This window comes from Empidonax traillii, unplaced genomic scaffold (assembly GCF_003031625.1).
Source record: "Empidonax traillii isolate 1590-97213 ecotype Southwest subspecies unplaced genomic scaffold, ASM303162v1 scaffold5:size3517227, whole genome shotgun sequence".
In the NCBI taxonomy this organism is placed as follows: Eukaryota; Metazoa; Chordata; class Aves; order Passeriformes; family Tyrannidae; genus Empidonax; species Empidonax traillii.
Window position 1 is genome coordinate 2,386,765 of NW_020955198.1, and position 24,893 is coordinate 2,411,657.

Sequence of the window (24,893 nt, forward strand, 5' to 3'; positions counted from 1 at the left end):
GCCATGTGCATAACATGGGCCAGCTGGACATAAAGGCATATCTCCAATAAAGCCTCAAAGTCCCTAACCTTTCTTCTTAGGGTCTACTGGAACTTCTGCCCATCTTTATTCTTAGTAGAAATCTCTGAATTTCTCAAACGCATTTTTTTGAGTGCAAATGCTGTAAGAAGCCATGGTCATCTGTTTATACCAGACCAACCATAATACGGGCAAGGACCCACAAATCTCATCTTCTTGTCAAATGAAAACTGTTTGGGTGATGATGTGAGCCTGGCTGGATTATAACCAACAACATGGCCTGCCTGTGTCCTATTGTCTGATAGACTGCTGGAAAGCCAAATCCAGGCAGCTGGCAGGTCCAGGGCTCCCTGAAGCATGTCCAATTGGTCTGAGCAGAGCAGCACATCCAACACCCACATATTCCCCAAGATCTGCATGTTTCTCTGCCCATTTTGACATCTGCACATTTTTTGGAGTTATTAGGAGCACAACATGGGCCAGATGTGTGTGGAAACTCATGATGTGGGCAGAGAAGTTACAGCCGGGTTCATGCATAATTAACACAGACTCCTTCCTGCCTCCAGGCTATTATGATGTTTCATACCAGAGAGAGACCTTTAGTCTGGTATTTTGGCAGAATTAATCTCTATAAATTAACCCACCCTGTCCCCTCTCCCTGGATTGCAGGCATTTAAGAGCAAAGGTCTTAAAGCAGCAACACTGCTGACCTGCTGAGACTAGGGGATTAAAGTTGTTAGACAACATGGCAGGTGTCCTGCCAAGCAGCAGTCAAACAGAAAATGAGCAAAAATATCCCACCAGCTGTGAGCAACCAGAAGATTCAGAGCTTTTGTCCATCCATCCATCCATCCATCCATTCTCTTGCTCTCCAGTCTTCCAGTCACCAAGACAGGAATCATAGGCATGAAGGCTTTCAATGCTCCTCTACAATATTGCACAATAGTTGTGCAAAGCCCATGATTTTAAGAAGACCTGGAAGACCCAGGGGTTCAGGAGCACATGATAGTACTGCCTGCACCCTGGGGCTGAGACATAGTGGAATAGGTATCCGCATGGTGCAACGCTGCAGGGTATTTAATCTGTACAGATCTTTTGTAGTCACTCCTGAGCCATGTCCACTCTGATGCTCTATTTGCTTTTATTTGCTTCTATTCGCTTCTATTCACATCTTCTGATGCTTCTATTTAGCAAATAGAAAATCTATTTGAACCAACCTTCCCAGACCTACAACTGTCTGCAATCTTGGGTAGTTCAACTGATTTGCAGTTGGTATCGCTGACTCTTCCTGTGTTATGGGCTATTTCAGCTCCAAAGATTCTCAGTTATCCAATGCTGGGGTTGGGATCCAGTCTCCTCTGGCTCTATTTTGTCTGTGGTGGTGCACTGCTAAGAGCTGATGAGTGCTCTTATATAGCCTCCTCATCAGGACACTCACATCTGCAAGGAAGTGGCTGAGGTCACAGGGTGTTTGAACTTCAGCCCGAGATCCTGAGCTAAAAAGCTTGAGGGAAGTTTGCTAATGTCTCCTGGATGTCCCATCCTGCTGAATCAGTTGTGCTGAGTGTGAGCTTTGCCTGGTCCCTGCTGAGCTTCAGCTGTAGCTTGCAAGCAGTGGGTGCAATCTCTGCAAGAGAGAGACTTCCTGGCCTGTGCGTTATAATGGATATTATAGTATTATAATGGATTCTAGGATATCGATGCTGAGTCTTGCCAGATGCTCTGGCGCACATAGGAGAGGGATTTTCACTACTGCATATTTCCATTACATGGCTCTACTGGACCCTCCCTCCTCCCTGTTGCCTTTCTACTATCTGAATAAGCCACAGCATCTGTAAGTGTACAGCAGGGAGGCTGTGCCATAGCGGTGGCATAACTTTGCTCGGTGAATTTATAAAAAGAAAAGCCATCCTCCAAAAGATAATTGAGGAGGATGGCCAGGGCCTTGGGACAGCAGCAAGGGGAGAGCCAGACCTAAGCAGTGCTGGAAATGATCCTTTCCAACCTTCTAGGAAAAAGCTGTTCTTGCTTGTGACCCTGGGTCTGAGAATTAAATCGCTGACTAGCACAGCTCAGGATGTTAATGATACGTATTAAGGGGACCTGTCAGATACAGCAATAAAAATAAACTGAACTGCCTGAGGCAGGCATGGGGGAGCTCTCAGGGGAGTGTAGGAAGGCTTTTCCAGCAAACAAGGCTTCTTTGCAAGCTGCTGCAGTAAGACATAGACATCTTATGCAGGCAATAGCTGCCTTGAATCTGCCAGTGCTGGTGCTTGGGAACTTTTGAAGACTGCTGCTGCCAAAGAAAGAGAAATACAGATCAGGCCTTAAATATTATAGTAATGACATTATTCATCTGTGTTACATTAGCACTTGCATGTTTTCACTCACAAGCTTCCAAGCAGAAGCACTGAAGCAAACAAGGGAACCAGATTTGTCCCAAGTACTACACGTAGGTTATGAAACAGTGCAAGAGAATGAGTTACATGAGTGGCAGGCACTGGTCCCAGCTTGGACCCTGGCTAAGGTCATCACAAATATCAGACCTGGACTCCTAAGAAACTCTTTCTGAAGCATCTGGGTTACAGAGCTTTGCAATTTGGGCAAAGTGGGGAAACTTGGGGAAATTGATCCAAGAGAGATTGGTGTATTGCACCTGCAGATCTGGGTGGTGTGCCAAAGCACCTGGCCAAGGGAGGTGGTAGCAGGGGACAGACAGACAGCTCCAGACAACTTTTTCAGAATGGATCAGAAGGCTGGAGCCCTTTTTCCAGCGTGGATAGCAAACCATCACAGAGAGCTGGTTGGGCATGTTCTGAAGCCATTGTGAGCCTGGAGCTCACAAAGCTGCTCCTGTTATCCTGCAGAAGCCTTCAAAGCTTTCTGGTACCACCAAGTCCTTAGTTCTGTCCCATTCTGCACTGGCAGAACATCTGTAGAGCTTTCTACCTGCCTAAAGGTCACATCCCTGACTGACAACCTGGGTGAGCTGCTGGTTGTTAAAGGTGCACTTCAGTGCAGCCCAGCAGCTACTGGGAACTCAACAGTCATTATCAGCTGAAGGAAGAAGGGCTCATCTTTAGGTCTCTCCCCACAAGGTGGAATTGCTTAACACTGTGATCTTGCTAGAGCTTGAGCATTTGAGCTGGAGATTTGGAGGGAGGGGGCCATGTATGCAGCCAGGCATTCAGACAAAGAGCTTTGCAGGTTTCAGATGTGCCAGTAAAAGGACGCTGCAGTGTTGCTGAGACCTTTCTTTGCAGTTCTAGTGGTGACCCAAGGATTAACAGGGTCACCTGCCAAATCTCTGCTCTGCTGGTCATAATGACAGTGGGGAGGGGCTAAGAAAAGATGTGATTTTGTAAGGGCTGTTATGAAATCTGAAAGGCACAGTGCTGTGATTGAGGTGGGCTCCCAAGGCCAGAAATGCAGGGACACATCAAGCCCAGCTCCTACAGCTGAAATTCATCAGCACATTCCACCTCTGAACAGCTCTTGGACCCTTCTGTCTGTGCACTCACTGGGTAACAGGCTTTGTCTTCTGTCTCACTCCTTTTCTCCTCTCTGTGCAAAAGCCTCATACCCTAAGTTGTGTAGCAAAATGGAATTAAAAGATGAAAAATAATTACTCTGGTTACTGGTGGCTCAGGCTAGATGTGGGACACTAAATTGCAGTTCTCAGGGTTGCCAGAGAAGAAATACAATATTTATTACTTGCTTTTATTTTTTTTTCCTGGAAAATATTAAATTCTTCTGCAAGCTGGTTATTTTCCCCAGTGTTCAGCTCTGACCCATTTACCTCCTTGCCAGAGGGTAATCACACCCCAGTGCCATCTCCTGAACAGAGTCAGGACTGCTACTGTGTGTGTCAGTGCCACTTAGTGCCAGATGCAGGGGGAGAGCCTCCTACCACCTGGCACGGCTGACAGACTCCAGCCTCTTCATTATCCCCACAGCGAACTGCCTGGCAACCACTGCCAGCTGAGCAGTGTCAGGCAGTGTCCCTGCTGCTGCTCCAGCCTCTCTGTTTCTAACCAAGAGGAGCAGGGTTTAAAGTTTGCACCCAGGTCTGAATTTTCTGTGCTCTGAGCTCCATCCCCTTTGACAGTGTATTTAGTACTGCACCTAAGCCTCCCTTTCTCTGCAAAACAGTGGAGTTGGTTGTGCATGGCTGCTAGTTGTTCTAGCAGTTCCTTCTTCTTTTTCTGTCTTTAATTGCTACCTTGGAAGGACCTGTTGCCGCCACAGGCCTTGCAGTGTGCCAGACAGATGGTGAGGAGTCAGTCCATTACCTCCTTGAGAGAGAGAAATGATGCAGAATGATTTGGCTGGCACAGGCGCACACGGGTCAGTGTGAGGGACCTGCAGGAAAGCCTTCGCACGCAGCACCAGCAAGCAGCACTCCCATCCCCTTGGCATCAGCCAGTTATTGGATAGGGTGGGGGAGGTCTGGGGACAGCTGCAGTGGTGAAAGTGTAACCCCCCCCACACATATCCAAGCTCCCTTCCTGGCACATGGATTTAGTCCTGGTGCTCTGAGCTGATGGCACTGCAGATTTGTCCTGCATTGGCTTATTAAAGTACTGTTGAGAACAAAGCTGAAGAGCTGATAGGAGGAAGGCATGGCTGCTGATCTCACCCTCAGAAACCAAATCTGGGAGCAATAGGTGCTGGGTGGCCTTTGCTCCGTGTTATGTCAGGAGAGGAGTCGCACAGCTGTGACCTTCCTGTGGACTCCAGCACCCATGCACCTGGCCTTGACCCATTGGGACTGGTACCACCAAGCTTCCAGCCCTAAGAGGAATCTGTTCACTCTGTCAGCATTTTAGTGGCACAAAGAGGCCACTTATGTGGCTGGATTTGGTGGAGGCATGGAGCAGTTTGGGCTGTGGCAAAGTGGGAATGGGCTGTTGAAGGGATCACCGAGTGTCCCCAGTATTTGTTTTTTGCCTTTGGCTGGGCCAGCTTCTGGGAGAGATGGTAGGAAGGAGACTGGGGATAGCAAGCCCAGGGAGGGGATTAGGTTTAGCTGAACCCAGTCCTGCTTCAGCAGGGAACAAACTCTCTCTCTGCTCAGCAGCTCTATGGCCATTTACTCTGTGGCCGACTACGAAATAGCTGGTACCACCCACCTCACTGATGCAGCACATCAAAGATAGGCAATTTGAGGGCTGTCTGGCCTTGCAGGATGTAAGCCAAGGAGCAAGTCTGGCAGAGGCAGAGCAATCTTCTTCCAGTTGCAGCCCGCAGACATCAGCCTCAGGCTGAAGCTCTTCTCTGTTCCTCTCCAAGTCCAACCCTTTTCAGAGGAGAGCATTCAGTTCAGGAGTTTGCTCTTTGGACTGGTAGCAATGCCAAACATGCCCGTACCAGGACAAGCCACCTCTTATCCTTCTTGAACTTCAATCAGGGTTCAAAGTCCTCCCTATCTTGCAAAAAACATTCCTAATCCCTGACTGACCTGGGCATTAAAGAGTAACCCAGCAACTGAACTCCTTTTTACCCTGCAGAAGGATGGGACAAGCTTGACGGGTGACCCTGCTGTCCTAGGATATGTCTGACAATCATGCAGGGTGCTGAGGTCTCAGAAGAGATGACACTTCATGGGGACACTGGATTTGGGCAAAATCTGGGCTAAACATTTTCCATTCCTCTGAATCTTCTGTACCTGCAGGAGGTTGAAGTCCGTCTTTGTTTATCCTTCTGCCAGTCCCACTGCGATTTCAAGGGCATGTATCTCACAGCTAGAAGTGGCCTATATACTAGGATGCCAGGAGAGACTGTCTCTCCCCAGCCTGTTTACGTGCTTGATTTTTGATTTGAAGGAGAGGCTGTGGACCCCGTCCCCAAGTCTTGTTAAAGACACCAATTTCTGCTCTTGGTTTTATAGGGCAGTTTCCTCAGCAGTGTAAATCTGAGTGGGGAGGTTTTATGCTGGATGACAGAGAAGAGTCCAGGCTTAGGATATTTATAATGTAGCTTGTACAAAGCTATTTGACATAGTGAATGGATTTGGGGGAGTTATTTCTATTTTTTTCCTTCTTCTGAGGAAGGAGCAATGACGTTTACCTTGGAATACAGCCTGAATTTGTCATCACCTAAAGGCAGAGTGTCCTGACCACAGCAACTTGTGTTGTTTGCAGCAAGTTCTGTGGGATGTGCTTTGCCGCTGCAAGATCCTACCTAGGGCTGTGATCCTGTCAGATCTCACAAGGTGGCACAGAGCCAGCTCATGTGAGGCCTCCGAAAGAAAGCTTGGTTCTCTGAGACACTTACGTACTAGAATTCTCTGGCTGAGGATGCTGTCTGGCCTCTGTTAGAGGGAGCAACTGAACTTCCTGGTTTGTGATCACCATCACAGATCTGCTGTCATGGGGATGTTATTTTTGGTGTCTTGCCCTCATCTGTCATGCCTCGCTCAGGTCTGTATGCTTTACTGGTGGGATGCAGGATTCCTCTCCACTGCCTCTTCATCAATGCTGTCAGGAAACATGGGGCCACGTGGTGGTGAACAACTGCCATGCTCCATCCCAGATGTGGACCAGGTAAAAGCACCTGTGCTCGCAGGTGCTCCTTGAGATCTCCAAAACCACCACAATGATGTAAAACAGTGATGTGCCCCAAGTAACTAATTTCTTATCTTTTTTCCTTCTTCCCTCCCTCTTGTCCCCTCTCCCCGTTGCCTCCCCTTGCAGTGGCAGGCCATCTCTCTGACAGTCATTGAGAAGGTTCAGATAGCAGCGGCCATCCTGGGTTCCCTCTTCCTCATCGCCAGTATCTCGTGGCTCATCTGGTCGACCTTCAGTCCTTCAGCCAAATGGCAGCGCCAGGACCTGCTTTTCCAGATCTGCTATGGAATGTACGGCTTCATGGACATTGTCTGTATAGGTGGGTGATCGTGTCTCACAGCGCAGCCAAGGGCGCCCACTCGGTCACCTGTGGAGAGGAGCAGGAGATGGCATGGAGAGCCAGCCGATGCAGTTTGGCTTGGATTGAGAATCCATGGCTTTTCCTCCTCTTTGCTTTTGTGACACCTTCTTTGCTGTCCTCTCCACTCCTCTGGGTGGCCCCAGAGTGTCTCCATGGCTGGGATGGCAGAGGGACCTGCAGCAACCCCAGAGAGAAACAAATCTCTCCTCAGATCAGAAGTGAATGGGGAGGTCTGGGGGAAGCTGGGAAGTATAAGGCTTTAGAGAAATTCCTTTCTGTCTGGAATAGCTAATTCGGGGACTGCCCTGTGGGTAAGCGTGGCAGGGTCTCTCCACATGCAGCTCCTTGGCTATCCAACCCAGTCTCTGTCAGGCAGAGGTGGCAGCCTCTTCTTTGGTCCACCAAAGCTGCAGGTTGCATCCAGGTCATGGACCAGCCTGGGTTACTTGTCAGGTTATTGGTTCAGAGCAGCTCTGAGGATGAAGCCATGTCACTCACAGTGCAAATGCCCAGCAGATGCTGGCAGCCTGGCCCCAGAAGTCTCCCTGGGAGCTCAGGCTTTAGCCCCAGTGCAGGTCTGCAGGATGGGAGGAGGCAGCTGCCAGTACCTGAAAGAGTTACTGAAACAGTCTGGTGAACACTGGCAACCTCCAAATGTGCCCCTGAGCAGTGCCCACCCAAGCACAGGTCACTAGATAACATCAGTTCAAGTGACCCTGACAGGAAGCAAAAACGGGACCAGAGAGTTCTTCGTGTCTGGTTCCTCCCATCACTGGTATAAAGATGGAAGGAACCCTCCAAAACTCAGTGGAAAAGGCAATCCTCTTGGCTTGGTGGAAATGTGTGTGTGTGGATAGAGCCATTCCAGAGAGAAGGACCACAATCCCCAGTTCAGCCCTCAAGAGAAACAGGACAGAGCAGCAGTTGGTGAAATTTGGGTACAGAAGTAAAACAGACCCAGTGGCAGGGACAGAATACTGGAGTGCACACCCTGGTATCTGGTTTCAAATGGCTCTTGGCGGCTTCAGCAGCCTTCCAGCGTGGGACTTGGGCCTTCCAAAACTAAGGACAATTCCTCCCACTGTTGCCACCACTGTGCTAGCAATGAGAGGTGAGCTTGGCCTGTAGAGATGATCCTGCTCCTTCATGAGATGCTGGTGGAGCTACCACATCTCCCCAGGAACAAATAGTGGCAAAGGGGCTGAAAGAGAGATGGGAAGCACCCACATGTTGGCTGAATAGCCACTGGTGATGTCCTCTTGTTGGTGGAATTGAAAGAGGAAAAAAATTATCCCTACACATGTGTGATGTGCATTTGGCAGAGGACAGAAGTGGAGAGCTCTGGCCTGGGCAGACGTCAGTAATATGATTAACTGGCTTTGATAAAGCTTCAAGAGCTGAGGGGAACTGATTAGCTCATCTGTCAATAGGAGCTAAATCCTCCCACACAGCAGAGAATAAACCATGGCAGCCTTGAACTGAAGGGGAACCAGGAAGACAGATTCAAATTTGAGGTTCTTTTTTTATTTTTTTTTTTGTTCATTTTTCTAAGGATCCGGCCTCTATTTCTCTTTTCCACCTTCTTGGAGGGAAAAATAAGCCCATTTGCATCTCCACAGATGGCATCATTAAACTTAATGCCCTAAGCTGAGAGCTTTGACTTTTTTCCAGCTAAAGAACAAGCAGCCATCCATTTGCAGGAAAATTCCAGAGTCGTGACTTGGGGCAGCCCCTTGTCTCATGTTCTTCCCTGCACAGCTGGGGTGCCAGGCATGCTGGCTTTCCCACAAACTCAAAAGCCAGTGGGAAGCATTACAGATGCAGTGAGTTAACATGTCTGTATGTGGGTTCTCTTGCCCAGCACTCAGAAAGTACCCAGAGCTGGCTCCACTCGGGCTATGTGCAGCACGTCTACCTGTGCTGCCAGGCAGCCCACCCATGCTCAGTCAGGAGAGGTGATGTTCTGGACCACGTGAGCCTCTGCATCCATTTCTGTACAAAAGCTCATCTGTGCATGCTGCCAGCACTCTGCCCCTGCCACTCCATGGTGTAAAACTTGCTTGTATAGTGCAGCTATGCTCTTTGCAGTCCCAGCTGCTGCTGCTGCTGCTCCCAGCTCAGCAGTGGAGAGGAAAGGAGCTCTGAGCAGTGCTAACTGAGGTCGAGTGTTCACTGTCCTCCCCGCCTCCTCCTCCTCTTCCTCTACCCAGTTTGAACTAAGTGACACGGGATCTTCACAGGGATCTGTGACTCCCTGGCTGTTCATGTGGTCGGGTCTCTCCTCCGAGGGACTTCTCTTTAGCCCTGCAGATTTCGGGAGGCTACACTAGCACAAACCAAAAGCCTAGTCTATCCCAGTGAGAGGCCAGGCCAGGTCAGACCAGTGGAAGGGATTCATCAGACGGAATTCTCTCCTATGAAGAAGGTCTTAAATTGCTGGGGTTGTTCAACTGGAGAAGACGCCAGGGATACCAGTTTTCCATTACATAAAAGGGCCTACAAGAGAGATGAAGAGGGACTTTTTACAAGGATATGTAGTGATAGGACAGGGGTAGTAGCTTTAATTTGAAAGAGAGTAGGTTTAGATTAGATATTAGGAAGACATTCTTCACTGTGGGGGTGGTGAGGCAGTGAAATAGGTTGCCCAGAAAAGTTGTGGATGCCCTATCCCTGGAAGTGTTCAAGGTCAGGATGGATGGAGTTTTGAGCAACCTGATGTACTGGAAAATGTCCTTGCCCACAGCAGAAGGGATGAAACTAGATGATCTTTATGGTCCCTTCCAATCCAACCCATTCTATAATTCTGTGAACACCACAACTGAATTTAATTCCTCATTCATTATAGTTTTGTGCAACTGTGATGGATGCAGCAATTCCAGCTCCTTAGAAGACTTGCAGTGAGTTCCTCACTGTGGATCAGCTATTCTCCCTTTCTTTATCCTTCTCCCAAACCTGGCTGCTTCATGCAGGGTCTTTTGATCACAGCTGGGCAAAGCCAGCTTTGGAGATTGAAAGTTCTGCTCCTGACTGCCAGCATGGCCCAAAGCCTCTTGTTACTCCTCCCTGGGTTTTAGTTCCACTTCTGCAAGTTCAGGATAAAACCTCTCATGGATAATTACAGTGACAACATATCTTGAAACACTGGAGTGCTGTCTGTGCAATCCAGTGTCTCTTCCGCTGCAGTAGAGTCCTTTTCCCCTTTTGTGATCCAGCCTGTGGGTGTGTAGGAAAAAATTTAGGAACTATGAAATGTTCAGTCATGGGGAAAGGGCAGTACATTAGGTGTCCTGCCTCAGATCACACACTTGTTTTTTCCAGCTAATATAAACACACATTGTCTGTACACTGTTTGGTAACAGGCCAGGCAGCCTTAGCTAGCAGGTTATACTGTAGGAACTACACTAATTCTGATTGTTTCTTCCTCTAGTTTGACCCCCAAGTTTTGCTTTCACTGGCAGAGGAGCAGAGGTTTGAAAGACAAGGTACTTACTAAAGAGCAGATGTTCTGAAACAGAGCTCCTTCAGTTGTCCTTGGATGTCTCACATCCATTGGGTAGCCAGGGACATTTGTCCAGGATGCCGGTTTACACACTCTGTCACTGGAGGTGCTCAGCAGGACACTTCCTCTGGCTCCACTTCCTGTGGAGCCTCAAAGCTGGAGAAGTCACTAAATCTGCAGAGACCTGAATAACATCAAACAGGGAATACACACCTAGTCAGCAACTTCCCATCTGTTTAGTGTGATCTCTTTACCAAGTCATTAAGGGATTTAGGTAGGAATTTGCCAAGAGAGAGGTATTTGTGGCAATTTACATGGGTAATCCCATGGCAGCAATGGTCTTTCCAATGTGGAGTCAAAGTGGAGGGCACGAGCGCTCCCTAAATACAGATCATTTTGTTACCTTCACTTGAGTCGGACTTGATCTGTAATAGTCAGATCGTCTCAAAGCTGGACTCTCAAAATACGTCTGTTAACTTGGAGACTATTGATCTATGCAACAAAATCCAGGGGTCCTGAGTTTGACCCTCAGCCACTAACATTCAGTAGGACACTCCTTCTTTTTGGACCTTGCTGGATCCTAGCATGCTCCACAAAAACAATTGGAAGGGATAGATAGCATTTTCTACCTCTTCACCCACCGTGGAATACAACCAAAATGCAACCAATCTGCTCTTCATGACCATCAGGACAGATGGTAGGGCCCCAAGGACCAGAAGCTACATCCATTTGGGCAAGATGTGCAAGAGGGTCTTTCAGCCCTCTTTGTTCTCCCCCGTGCTCTCAGACATTTAACAGGAGGGTAGGAGGAGCTGGCAAGGATTGCTTGGGATTTGTGGGAACCTCCAGTACTGGATTTTTTTTAAGAACCTGTTGGAAAACATATGTCAAGAACAGGTTGCAGAGAGATGATCCCAGTTCGTGAAGGAGGAACCAATTAAATGCTTCTTGGTATCCAGCCAGCCTCAACGTCTTTGATTCTGATCTCTTTCATCTGTGCTATCTCTGGTCACGTCTGTAGGACAAATATGAGAGTTGGATTAAACTAGAACCTGGTGATGGTGCCAGCATAGGTATTGCTCTTCTGTGAAGCCATCTACAACACAGAGATTTGAAATCAAGGCCCAGGAAAGGAATGAGAAGTGAAATGGGGACTGTTCATTTGATTAACTGTTCTCCCCATGGTCCATGAGAGGTAAATCCAGAAAGCTGACATGGAGATTAGCAGAAATGAGGTTATTGAAATGCACAGATAAATGGAATGAGCCTTTGTAGGCCTCAGTTACTGAGTAGGGAGAGAAGCAGCTAAGAGCTGGGCTGTAAATCCTGGGAGATGCCTGCCTATTAATTAAATTACAATCCTTGGAGGAGAAAGGAGGGGTTTGCCTCTCTCTCTGTCAAGGTGCAATTAGGGAAAGCCAGTGTTTGTAGATTAGGGTGTCATTTGGCATCAGCAGGACAGGAAACCATCTCTTGTTAAACTGCTAGCTAATGAGAACATGTCACAGCCTAGTCTCAGGCACCACCAAATCTGCTCTGAGGGAGAAGCTCGTCCCAGGAGGGCCCTGTGGCAGGCTGTGTGTTCGGGGCTGTCGCCATTAGGGTTTGTGTCTGCCGTCCTGCTTGGGCTCATACAGGGCTGTCCCTGAGCTTGGCATGCTGGAGAGTTTATCCCCAGCAATGCAAAACTAATCCAATCTGCCTCTCCTTGGATCACTGTCTGATGGGGACTGTTGCTTTGTCCCATGCCTACCAGTCCTTGCTCTCTGGCTCACCCTGCCTCGGTGCTGACAACAGTGCACTTCCATGGAGACTAAATCCTTGTGCCCTTTGAAGCTTTTCCTGCTCTTTCCCTGGCAGCCAGTCCCTGATGGTATTTGCCTCCGCAACAGCAACCGCACTGAAGCTCAGGAGTACAAGAGAGGCAAAGCGGGACCATTCATCCAGCCAACGATTTTTTTGGCACACCATGGCAATCCATTACAGATCAGGAAGTGTCTGCCTGCTGTTTTTAATCCCAGCTGCCAGCAAGAATAATCAAAAGCATCCAGTATGTCTGAAGGCATCTCAGCACAACCGTAGGTAATAACATAAGAAATCAATAGCCAATTAAAACTGATCCACAGCATTTGATCTTTCATAGTGCAGTGGGAACAGTAATTAATGGCGCTTCCTTGAGACAGTGACAATTCAAGCTTCCTGCCAAGACTAATGCGGTTTCATTTTAAATGAGCTTTGCTTCCTAGAGAAGATGCCAGTCTGTGGTAGCCTCAGGGTATTTTCTAGCCAGGTCACTTGGGCCCTCAGCATTCAAACAATTTAGGAGACAAAGCCACAACAAAATAAAGAGAAACTGAGAAATGAGGTGTCTTCAGGGCCTTAGTCTTCATCTGTATCGATCCAATTCTCAAAAGGAAAGCAGATGTTCTCTTTCAGGTTTGCATAGTTCCTCAAGGTACAAAGCAGGAAGAATTGCTACAGCAGCAGTAGGGAATCTGTTCTGAGGAAGCACCAAGCTCATGTGTTGGCTTGATGACACCTTGAAGGCAGAGCACAAGGCAAAGAAGTTCAGCAAATGTGTGGAGGAGAAACTTGACACCAGCACACACAGCAAATGTGAGTTGGCTTTGACGTATCTGGAAGACACCCATGAGAATATACAGAAGTCTTCCATGCCTTTCACCTTGATGCACTGCTTGCCACCGCTCTTCATGCATTTCTTACCCAGTTCGCCTGTAAACTGGAGCTACCAGAAGGTAATTGAAGTGGCCAGATCCAGGTCCTACCTTCACGACCAGCAGTCAGGATAAAATCAGGCAGCCAGTTCACCTTTTTTTCATTGTGAACCCTAGTTTGCACACATTCAGCCAAACGTGCATGCTTGAAAAACCACTGAGCAAATCGTTGATCTATCAGGTGTAAAGAGAGGTGTGGAGACAGGAAGAGTCCCCACAGGTCACGTTATGGGGCTCTCAATCCAGCTGGGCAAAGTCCATTCCTGAGAGTAATTATTACAGGCCTTGTAGCTGGGCCAGCACCAGGAGAAGCGACTGCACAGCTGATCTGACAATCGACTCCTTGGCCACTATCCAGGAACAGTGGATGCTCGGCAAAATCCAGACAGGCCACCCCTCTGTTCCTGAAAGATGGGACCTATTTTTATCTAATGCTGCATTGATTATTCCATAAGAGAGCGGGGCAGCCGGCGTGCGTGCATGGGTGCTGCTCTAGCCAGCGGGCATGTCTGCAGAGCCTCAGTGTGCCCACTGAACTCAGTGCAGCTCTGGCAGCTCTCTGCAGAGTGAACATGTCAGTGCTGAGCAGAGCCACAGGGTTTGGACCTGCCTCTGAACGCTCTCCCTTTTTGTAGGGAACAAACTCAGCTTGCAGCACAATCAGAGCAGCACCTGGCCTTTCACACGTGTTTGTTCAGCTCCACACTCCTTCACCACATCTATCTCCATGCAGGGTCTCACTGTTGCAACAGGGCTGCAGAGATTTATTTTGTCGTGAATAACCATATGGTGCTCTTTGCTCCAGTGGATCAATGTGTTTAGCATTTAATGAGGGCAGCATAATTAACATTTTCTGAGGGGGAAAAAAAAATAAATTCTTTTGCCTTGTAGATTGCACCTTGTGCTTTCAAGTGTGATACATTATAATCAGAATGATGCTTCCCTGTCACTAAACTCCATGCTGAAATGAAGTGCCTAGAGTCCCTGGGTTAAGTTTCCATACGTAGGCAGAGGCAGAAGCACTCACCTGCCCGTCACAGCTTCTACACTACGGCAGGAAATTCCCTTGTAGGCAGCTGGTAGGATCTCCCATGCCAGCTGCACAAATTGTGCTGTCTACTAAAGGATGAAAAAAAGTCCTTAGCTCTGTGCCAGGCTGTGTTTTTCCAACTGCCTTCTGTCCCATTGCTCCTCCTACTACTGCCTGCATCCCCACAGACACTTTACTCCTGGAGGTGGGAAGCTGTAGTCCATGGCATGCTGTTGTCGATATATCAAGAGAATTCAACTCTGTGGTCAAAGATGAGACCACAGGATGTCATCCCCCATGCACGGTGATGAAGCTGCTTTTGGTGTGTCCCCAGCTCTGTGGGGAGCCAGAAGCAGACATAAGGGGAGATTAATATGAAACCACATTAATACAGCTCTGGGATCACTTCTTAGAGACTGATTGATGTCTACCTACCAACAGAGCCATCTTTTAGATCCAGAATATAACAGTCTATAAAGAAGAATTGCAAGCAGGCCCATGGGCTAAGTTGCTAAACTTAATTTTTCCTGGAAGTTTTTCCCTGAAACAGTGCTTTTCTTCCTGCACCAAGATCCACTGATGGCATCCATAGCCTGAGTCCCTCTGTGTCATGGCAGAGCTGGATCCATAACACCCATGTGACTGTGCAGTGTTAAGTGGAATTGTTCAGTGATATTAAATAACTCCAGGGATCCTGCACCCAACAGTCCAGCCAGCACTTGACCTTCTCAGCAAACAAGCCCACAGCAATGACATTCAGGCAGTGTGGAGTGAGCACTCATCACTACCTGCTGAATGCAGAGAAGCCTGAAGAGCTGAAGGTCCAGATATTTACTGTGCCAGGTGGGACAATTCACTCTGCTCAGCCACGGCCACATCATGGACCTCTTGGTGTCCTACAAGGTTCTTCTGAAGATCTTTGCTGCAGGCTTAGCCACTCTTGGTTGGTTCCTATCACTGCTGTCATACTTGTCAGCTCAGCATTGGTGGATCCCATAGGTGCAGGTGAACTCTTACCTGCCCCATTAGCCTCCATCAGCATTCACTCAGCTGGATATCACAGCTCATAAAGGCCTTCAGCTCTGGTGGAAGAAGCTTGTATACCCAGAGCAGGAAGGAAAAAGTTTTGCCCTCTTAGACATCCTAGCTAGTAATGGATCAGAAATAATAGACCCTTGTCCTTTTGGCTTCTACCACCCTAATTAATTTTGAATAGTGCTTGTGTGGGAGAAGTGAAAGCCTCTCCCACAGAAAGGAGAGAAGGTGGGGTGAGGCCTGTGAGGACAGTGTAAGGAGCAGAGAGGAGGAGTTGCAGCATCCAATGTGGAAGGCTTCCGAGAATCTCACGGAAATCATGGATTTGCGATGAATGATTTTGTCATGTCTGTGCAGGACAGAGCAGCCAATCACAGGCTGCACCATGGTATATCCCAGGAACACATTTATCCCAACAAAAGGCTAGCCAAAGAGCACCATGAGCATCTTCTGCCTGACTTCCTCGGGATGCCTTCCTACACATCAGGGGGGAAAAATGCCCAGATCTCACTCCAGCAAGGGAGTAGAAAAAATCACAGTGCACATGCTGACCTGTGGCTTCAGAGGCACTGTCAGGTTCATAAACTTAGCCTGTGTGCCCTGCATTTCCCAGGGGGATGTTAAGGGTGATTTATACTCACCTTTGTGTCTCTTCTGACTGGTTCCTATTCCTCTTAGGGGAAGTGCACTGAGATGGCTGAGCAGGATGGAGAAATTGGGCTCAGACAGGACTCACATCCCTTAGAAAATTAAAAAATGTGAAACTATTATAATTTTTCCTTACAGAATTTCATTTGCTAATAAAAGTAGAGAGGGAGGCACTAGTTCTACCTTCAATAAGCAAATGTCATGTTTTGATAGTTATTGAATAAAGCATTTTGATTTAGCATTTAGAGATGACTGCTCATGCTGAGTATTTTAAATTCAATGTCAGATTCTGGAATACAACATTTAAAAAATATTCAAGTCCAAATGAAACATTTTCACCTGTCTGAAAATACACATGTATTCTTCCTTTCTGCGGAACAGTGTGGCTTTTTCAGATCTCACTCCAAGCAAGTGTGAAGACAGATTCCCAAACCCTACACAGAACAGCACTGTTGTCCAGCTTTGCCTTTAAAGAAGTGTCCTGGGAATGGCTGAGGATCCAGCATGACTGCACAGGCAGCGCTTTGGTCAAAGTAACATTAGCTATGGTATAGCAAGGCTCAGAATGCAGACCTGGAGCAATGACTGCCGTCGTACAAGCACAGTGAAATGGAAGCCATGTGCTTTTTCCCTTTTCACCATGACTGTTCAACTCCACAGACTTCTGTCAGGGAATGTCTGGAGACCTAAAGCTAGAAAAGACCCATAAAATCACCCAGAGATCAGGATGTGCATTTAGCCAGTGCTCTGTTCAATCTAGCTTGAAATGATTATTTACTCCCTTCTTTTAAAGACCTTGGAGTATCTGTCATGCACACAATGAGTGTCTTTTACCTGTTGTGCACAAAGCCTTTTCAAGATGTGGGGTGTTGCTGTCATGTCCATTTTAAATTTGATGAAAAAAGGCTCCAAGAGGATCTATACAATCCTAGCTACAAAATAAGGAGGGGAAAATTTAAGAGAGCAAGAGAGTATATTAGTACTGCCTCCAAGCCCTATCCCTCCTTTCCTGGCACAGTTAGGGGTAGACTCACAAGTAGGAAATGCTGCTGGAGACATATAATTCAGAAGCAAGGCTTCTGCTGGTGGAGCTCCCATCTCTATTTATTTATTTACTTTTTCCAAGAAGAGTCTCATTTATTGCTGCCTGCATAACTAGAGACTGCCCTTTAATCCTCTGCTTTATCGTTCACTGTGAACTAAATACCATGGGAGTACAAGAGCCCTTAAGGGCACAACATCCATTTTGCTGTAGCTGTCCACAGCCAGCTGGGTTTACAGAAGTACTTGAGTTTATGTTTTATCTATTGCCTGAGCAAGGATTTCTTTGGGTTACATTTTCTGTATTTTAACTGTTATTCTTATTTTGATTTTGGGTGGTTTTTGTCCCAGTTTTGAGGCAAGGGGTAAAAGTATTTGTCTGGAGAAATTAGTAGTAATTGATGCTTACAGCTGCAAGTATTGTGGCATCTCTAGAGCAAGTTCCTGGGATCACCCCAGCTCCTCTGTCACAGACGGCATCCTGCAGACAAGCAGTGCTAATTTCCCATTGCAAACAAACCATGTGGGAGTGCTGAATTAAATTTCCTGTCCATTTGACATCTCCTGTCAGGTCCTTAATTTTGCCAGACTCTCCTCATTTTGAGTCTTACCAGCTCAGCCCTACAGGGCCCAGTCAGTGTGTTGCAGAGGAGCACTGGGTCAGCAGGGGACATGGCTGAGGGTGTTTGCCCTGGGATGGAGGCAGCACCTCACAGAGAAGATGCATCTACCTTGCAGCCATAAAAGCTCCCCAAATGCTTCTACAACATGCTGTCCCCAGCTCCCACAAGCTCCCCAAGCCCCATGACAGGCAGTCCTACCTGTCAACTCAATTCTTCCTGCTGGGTAAAGCATTTGTCCTCCCACAGCTACAAATGCCATGTCTGTGGGATGGACTGCTCCTGCTTCCAAGAGGAGCCCATAGCATTCTGTGCACACAGGAGTCACTGCTGCTTGCTTGTGTTACATGAACTCATGACACGCTGCAGTGTCACAACCTGGAAATTGTTCCTGGCTGCACAGCTCAGCAGCATCCTGCAAAATCACCGTGCTGCCTGGGGGAGAGATGCTGCCAGCTGCCACACCAAGCACTCCCAGCACTGCTAAAGGAGCTGCCTCCTCTCCCCAGCCCCCCACGCTCTGCTCCATGATCAATTGCCTGGTGGAGCAGCAACTGTGGGGATTCTCTGAGATGCCAGCACGCTGGATCCATCTCCCACCCAGCAGGACTCCTGCTGAGTCTGGGGGTGGGTGTTAATGGCTGCAGAGAGCTTGGGACACAGCGTAATCACCCGCCCAGATGGGACCTGCTGCTCCCATGGCTCTGCCAGATGGAGCGGAGGAAGCAGGGAGGGAGAAGGGCTCTTTCTGCATTTGTGGGGGGCCCTGGCCCACCAGGGGCTGAGGAAGCTTTGAGGAACAGCTGCCCTTGAACGAGAGCTGTAATAAACACAAGGTTTTCTGGTTAGTCATCAATTGCAGGTTGCGGACCGGCCTGTTTGTGCTGTAATGACCCAAAATGGGCGAGCCCAAACCTCCCTCAAATACCTCCAAGACAGCTGGAAGCAGCCTCTCTGTGTACACTGATGGGGGCTCTTCCCTGGCCATGGAGGTCTCAGCCTCCGAGGGGCTCCATTTCAGTTTTGCTGGAGTCGTGGTCCCTGTGGCCTGAGGAGGTCCAAGCAAGGCATACATACGCTGAGAAACCCCTGTGACAGTGGAACCTTGTTACAGTGAGAGCACTTAGAGAGCAGAGGGAGTGTTTTATTTTCCCCAGACCCATGGATTCCATAATGGCACATGCCATCCAGTGGTCAATAGCACTGTAACAGAGTCTAGCCATGCACACATCCTAATTCTGCCAAGCAAAAATACAGTCCAGATTCATACATAATCAGTCCTTGAGATACTAAAAAAATGTGCATTGAGAATGATTGATAAGAAAATGCCTGATTATAATCAGCTAATTATTTTTCCATATGTTAAGCATTCATTCTAGCCCTAATCATTATGAATACATTTTCAGTTTATACTATCTCTCATTTAAAGCTGGCAGTTGCTAAGTTTGCTCACCCTCCTGGTACATTTCCAGCGTCATTCAGAGCAAACCTTTGCTAGATGTCTTCTGGACTATAGAAATCCTGACCACTGGTCAAGTGTCTTGCAACTACCAGAAATGTCTAAAAGACAGCACCAGAGGTTCTAAGTCATCCATTATGAACTACTCCTGTGTGCAGGGTAGACTGTCCACTAAGCTCTTGAAACATTCCGGGGACAAAATTTATGTTTTGGAAAGTGGAGATGACAGTTATGAAGGAGTCTATACTTCCTCCTCGATTTCACCAGAAAGCAAAAAATCCCTCAAAATCTGAACGAAGCAGTAGTTTGTATGGAAAGTGACTGTTCGATGAAAGCATTCCTGAGCTGAATAAAAGTAAGATGTGAGGATAATGGACTCCAGAAAAGCAGTGGCAGCAGCCTCAGGGGAGCAGAGCAGGGAGTGTCTCTTGGGAAGAGAATTTGAAGGATAAAAGAGCTGTGAACAGCTCACAGCTGCCAAAAGGATGATACTAAAGGCACAATAGCAAACTGTGCCTGTGCAGGGAAAAGCACAGAAGTGTGGGAAGAGAGCACTGAGGCTGCCTCAAGAACTCTTTGAGGACCCAAAATCAGAAGCTGCAATCACACAAAAGGCAGAAAGAATAACCTTCAACTAACGAAAAGTCTCTAGAAATCACACAGACACAGGCAGTTATCAGGATTGAACATCAAGATGACCATCCAGGAATACAAAAGGCAAAAATAAATTAGTCCATAAGCATATGTAAAGAAGAAGAAGAAGGCAAGTCTAAGAGCTCAAGAAATATTTGATACACAGAGGGATGAAGAGTTAAATGTTACCCTTGTTTCAGTCCTCAAAACTTAGCTAAAATAAATTTAATGTGGAGAAAGAAGCCCAGGGCAAAATCAGAAGAGAACAGCCTCAAATGAGTTAGCTCTGTCATTGTCAGTATGTCCTAATGAACTTCAAAGGAAGCTGCAGGAGAATTCTCTGACCCGTGACCATTTCATCATCAAGAACTTGGGTTGCAGGATGCAGGAGGTGCCAGGCAGCTGGGGAAGTGCAAGCAGAGTACCTATCTTTAAATATAACCTCTATCATTAAAGAAATGAGATTCAAGTAAATTAAGGGCAAAGCAGCTTAACTGATTCATAGAAAGATAGTAGAATATTTTTTTAGCTAACCCACTGATGAACACGAGGGTATAACCAAATGTAATTTGGAAGGACTGTTGTACTAGTGGCTAAGAAGGAAGCAGGTAATTTGTTATTCTGTGACTTGGGCAATGCTCTTGATTCCTTGCCTTTAGATTCTCCTCAATAAACAAGAGAAATGTGCTCTAGATTAGATAACTATAATGCAGGTGTACAGCCAATGGAAAAACTGCTTTCTCAGTTGTCAGTAGTTGTCAGTGGTGTGATGTAAACTGGAAACAAACTTCAAGTAGAGACTGTTTTGGACTCTGCTCTCTTCAATATTTTTATTAATGACTTAGATAATTAAATAGGAAGTGCTGTTATAAAATTCACATATGACACTGCGATTGGAAAGGCTGCAAGCACTTTGGAGGATCAGATCAGCATTTGAAATTATTCTGGAAAATTGGAGGAATCAACAAGATGTAATCAAATAAAGAGAAGTGCAAACACAAGCTGGACCAGGCAGTCACACTGTTGAAGACAGGAATTCTGTGACAAATCAGTTTATTTCATCAGGGAATCAAAAAGCAGGTGGGGTGTACAGTGCTGATTCTGCACCTCCATGGTCTAGGGACTGCACCCTCCTGGGGATTTCATGTGCAGAAAAAGGGAGGTGAAATGAAGATGTTCTGGAGATGATGAACAGGAGCGAGGAGGAAATTACCTCATTCCCAACCTGGTCAGCTCTGAGGTTCACATTTCTCCTCCCGAATTAACCCCAGTGAGAGTCCCATTGGTGCCATGACATTATTTTCAATTATGAAACTATCTCTCCCCACTCTTTAGTTCACCCTCTTCTCCACTCCCTGAAGAGCACAGCTCTGCACCCTTGATTATCAGCCACAGGAGGATTTAAGTACACTAGGTTGTTTAAAGAACATGTCATGTTCAGCTGGAACTCACCTGGTCAAGATGTTGGGGAATGCCAGATACTAGATATCCCTTTCCCTGCGCATATATTCTGGAACAGATCTCTCTGGCTCTCTTTTCCTGGTTTATCATCAACCACTTTCCTGCTCTTAGGTCGAGATAAAAGGCGACTGAGGATGGAGCGAATAGGATGAGATTAAGGCAAAGAGATAAGCGAGGGCTGAGCTGCTTGAGCCTTGGAAACAAAAGTGGAGAAACTTGAGATTGTCACAAAAGATTAAAGAATTTGCAGAAAGGGAGGGAAGCATTTGTGTACGATGTCAGTAGAGGGAAAGGCTGGCAATGAGAAATGTTATCTCCCAGAAAGCTTGGTTTACCTTGGCCTGAGTCACCACTGCTGTGGATGCAAACATTAAGCTTTGATCACAGCTGCCATAATCTTCCCCTGACACCCAGTAATGAAAGCAACAGAAACAGGCTAAAGCATGGCAGCTGTCTGGTTGAGATGAAACTGCATTTGGAAAGGAAAACAAAAGAGCAAAGTGCTGCTGAAGGTGGAAACAAGAGGCGACAGCTCAGGTGGCAAGACAGGGCCTCTTTGAGAAGGTAACTGGCTGGAATAGACTCTAATTTTTCCTCCTGTAGATAACAGGAGTGTCAGTGCAGGGATGATGTACCACCCACTGTCAGCAGAAGCCCTGTTTTGGTGGTTTTTTTACTGGCAGAGGTGAAAGAGGTGAAACAGTTCCTTTCCCAAGAATTTACCTGTTTCTTTAAAGAAAGTGCATGGTAAATGTTGGAATAGGAGGAAAGTTTTAATTAGAGGCTGAAAGTCCTGGTGAAAAGATAACTTGGTGTCAGAGTCTGACCATGTTTAGGATGTCACTGCTTGTAATTTCTGGGAAACTGCTGCTCCAAAGCTGCCTTGGATTGGAGGCTCACAAACCCCCAGTGAATCTCACAGTTGGCGGTACACCAGCTGATCCCCCCTTCCTTACCCAGAGACATAAACACAGTTGTCCTTGTTACATCTGCCAATGTTCTTCCAACAGCCCTTCTAGCCATTTGTCTCGATCAGTTCTGTCACAAGTCTGCTGATCCAATGCACGTCTATCCCTTCTAATCCAAGGGACTCCAGCTTTCAACAACTTCCAGCTCAAGGAATTTTGTCCAGTGCTGGTCCAACCAGGTCTCTACATGAGAAAATGGGAATGAGAACAGCACATCATCAGTGTCCACATTCCATGGGAGTTTCATTTCACCATGACCACAAACTAGGGATTTCATAAACCAGGCAACAGTGTGGACCAACAAGTTCTTCCTTCTGAAGAGGATGATTTCACAGAGGATCAATTGAGAACAGATTTTGTGAAGCAGAAGAGAGTGAGGTAAACTGGGAAGGAGTGGAGAAGGACCAGGACACTACTAGAATCAATCTTAAACTCTCATATAGACATCTGTGTCTTGAAAAGAGAGAACTGCACAGAGAGAGTTCACACCAACCTGCAATCTTACACACCCACACAGAGAACTTGACTTATGGAATAATTGGCTCTAGCTGGACACCTCAAGTTGAATACAGTTCTTCCTGAAGGATTTCCCGTTGAATTCTGGGCTTAAATTAGAAAGTTTCACCTCTGTCAACAAGAATAATCCTTGAGGAAGGTTTTTTTTTTGTCAGGGGATGTACAGAGCTGAATGTAGGAATTCCCATTCTAATTTATCTCAGGCAGACAAAATTTGTTTCAGTGGGAGCATTAAGCATCCTGCAGCTTGATATAAAGGGATAGACTCTTGCTTACTCTTGGCATGTACTCTTGCAAATGAATCACTGTTACTTCCGCCTCCCTGCCCACCCCTCCACTTGGTTTCTTCTTAATTTTACAGCTTCCTGAGCTTGACACTAGGAAATCGATAAGTAATTTAGAGTCCAGTAAATACAGATGAAAACAAGTTATTTTGTACTTTTATAAATATTTGGAAACCAGAATTATCTAAGAAAACAGGTGCTCAGTTGACTCAGCAACCCATCTATCAGCATCACAGTTAATTGCATAAGATCATAAACATTTATAATTAGAAGGCAAACAAACAAGAATTTTATAAACAGCCCTCTTGAATCAGGCTGCGCATTAAATATTTGTGATAAGGTAATTAAGAATAGATTTACAATCCTGGCTCAGTGTTTAATACTTCGTAGAATGGATTTGATTCTATGAAGAATGTTCTACAGCCAAAGAGAAAACATTTGATTTCAGCTCTTTTATCCCAAGTTTAAGGTGGCCTCCAAGAAACACTGTCTCTCTCATTGATCAGAGTGAAATTTCATTCATTACAGATCAGACAGCTCATTTAAATATATGTCTAATGTCCCTTGTCATGGGCTGATCCACTTCAGGCCTGCTTCAAAGCTCTGTCTCCTTGGCTGGATCTGCAGGCTTTCCCTAAGTCCTGTGTTTTATTGTTGATGCTTTGATCAGACCACGTCAGAATTCTCAACCAAGTTTCAAAGCAGAGGGGGGAAAAAACACATTTTTCTATTATGATGTCATGATGTTTGGTTTTGAAAACCCAGCACCACTCCAGGATTGCAGCTGTGTAATCTCAATGGCCTATGGGAACCAGAGGGTAGAGCTCTCTCATACCGTAGTGCCCTATGCCATTCCCTGTCCCAGAACAGTCAGATCTGCATACTTAACCTATCCAATGTAATTACTTCTACAGCCAGGGAGCAGGCTCAGCACCCCATTTCAGTGAATGTGAGAGTCCCCCTGAAGCTAATCTGTGATTAAGTCAGCAGGGCTCCTAGTTATGCTTAAAACCAGGCAGGCTAGAAACTCAGTCTGTACTGAAGCAGTGATTTAAACTCTCTAACATCTGATGCAGACCCTGAGAAATGGGGTGGCTGCATCCTATCAGTGAGTAATGAGGAGATCAGCCCTAAGGCTAAGATGACCTTCAGGTATTTGGGGTTTTGATGTAGCACGGGTTTACTCCAGTAATTATCTGCCATCAAAAACTAGATCAACCTAGAAAAGGCAGGTGGTGGCTAAAGCTGTAGCATTTGATTCATTGGGAATAGTCATAAACCACTTTATTTTGTGGTGACCATCATCTCTCCACACATTGTTGGTCAAGTCAGCCCCTTTGTTTAGGCATGATTTTGATTCTTATTTCTTGTGGGTCCTTTGTTCTTGTACTTTTACACTTGCAACAGGCAGGTAAGAGAGCTACTCTTCCTAGAAATGTTTTTGATAATGATACTAAGAATGGTGAAGCCATAAGCATTAAGAACAACGAAGCTATCCATGTGCTAACTCACCCAGTCCTGCCTGCTGGTCTGGCTTTAGTTACATGGAATAAAAAGGCACTTTCCTAAGAGACAGATGGTTGCAAAACAAGGAGACTCAGACGCTGCTCATTCCACATAAATCCCACTGTCTAGCAAAGCTTGTGGGGTAAATTACAGTGTGCCAGCTAATCTACATGAGATGTTGCACCTTCCTCCAGCCCTAGAGGAACACCTCTCTGTTGCAGCCACTGCTTGACCTAGCGCTTCCAAAGGGTCTAGCCACAGCCTGACAACTTAATAATAACAGAGCTTAATACTCAAGTACTGCCATCGTCTAAACAATTAAAATTATTTAATTCCTTATTCATCTGGCAAGGTTGGGGAGGATGATGGAGACAACTGGGAGATGAGATAACTGCTGGGTGGAAGGGCCTGAGCTGCTCATTCGTTTTGGAATGCGGTGACCATTAGAAGTCAGGTGTCCTGCAGCCCAGTGCCACCCCCAGACATCAGCACTGGTGAATGCAGGTG

General features: G+C 46.6%; 1 protein-coding gene across 3 annotated transcripts in view; it reads left to right on the plus strand.

The window, feature by feature from the left end:
- MARCH4 (membrane associated ring-CH-type finger 4) overlaps positions 1–24,893 on the plus strand; it is a 106,224-nt gene that overhangs the window by 74,035 nt on the left and 7,296 nt on the right. For all 3 annotated transcript variants that reach the window (XM_027879714.1, XM_027879695.1, XM_027879704.1), the window contains one exon: positions 6,717–6,909. In XM_027879714.1, coding sequence (XP_027735515.1) covers positions 6,717–6,909 — 193 coding nt within the window. The remainder of the gene's footprint in view (positions 1–6,716; positions 6,910–24,893) is intronic.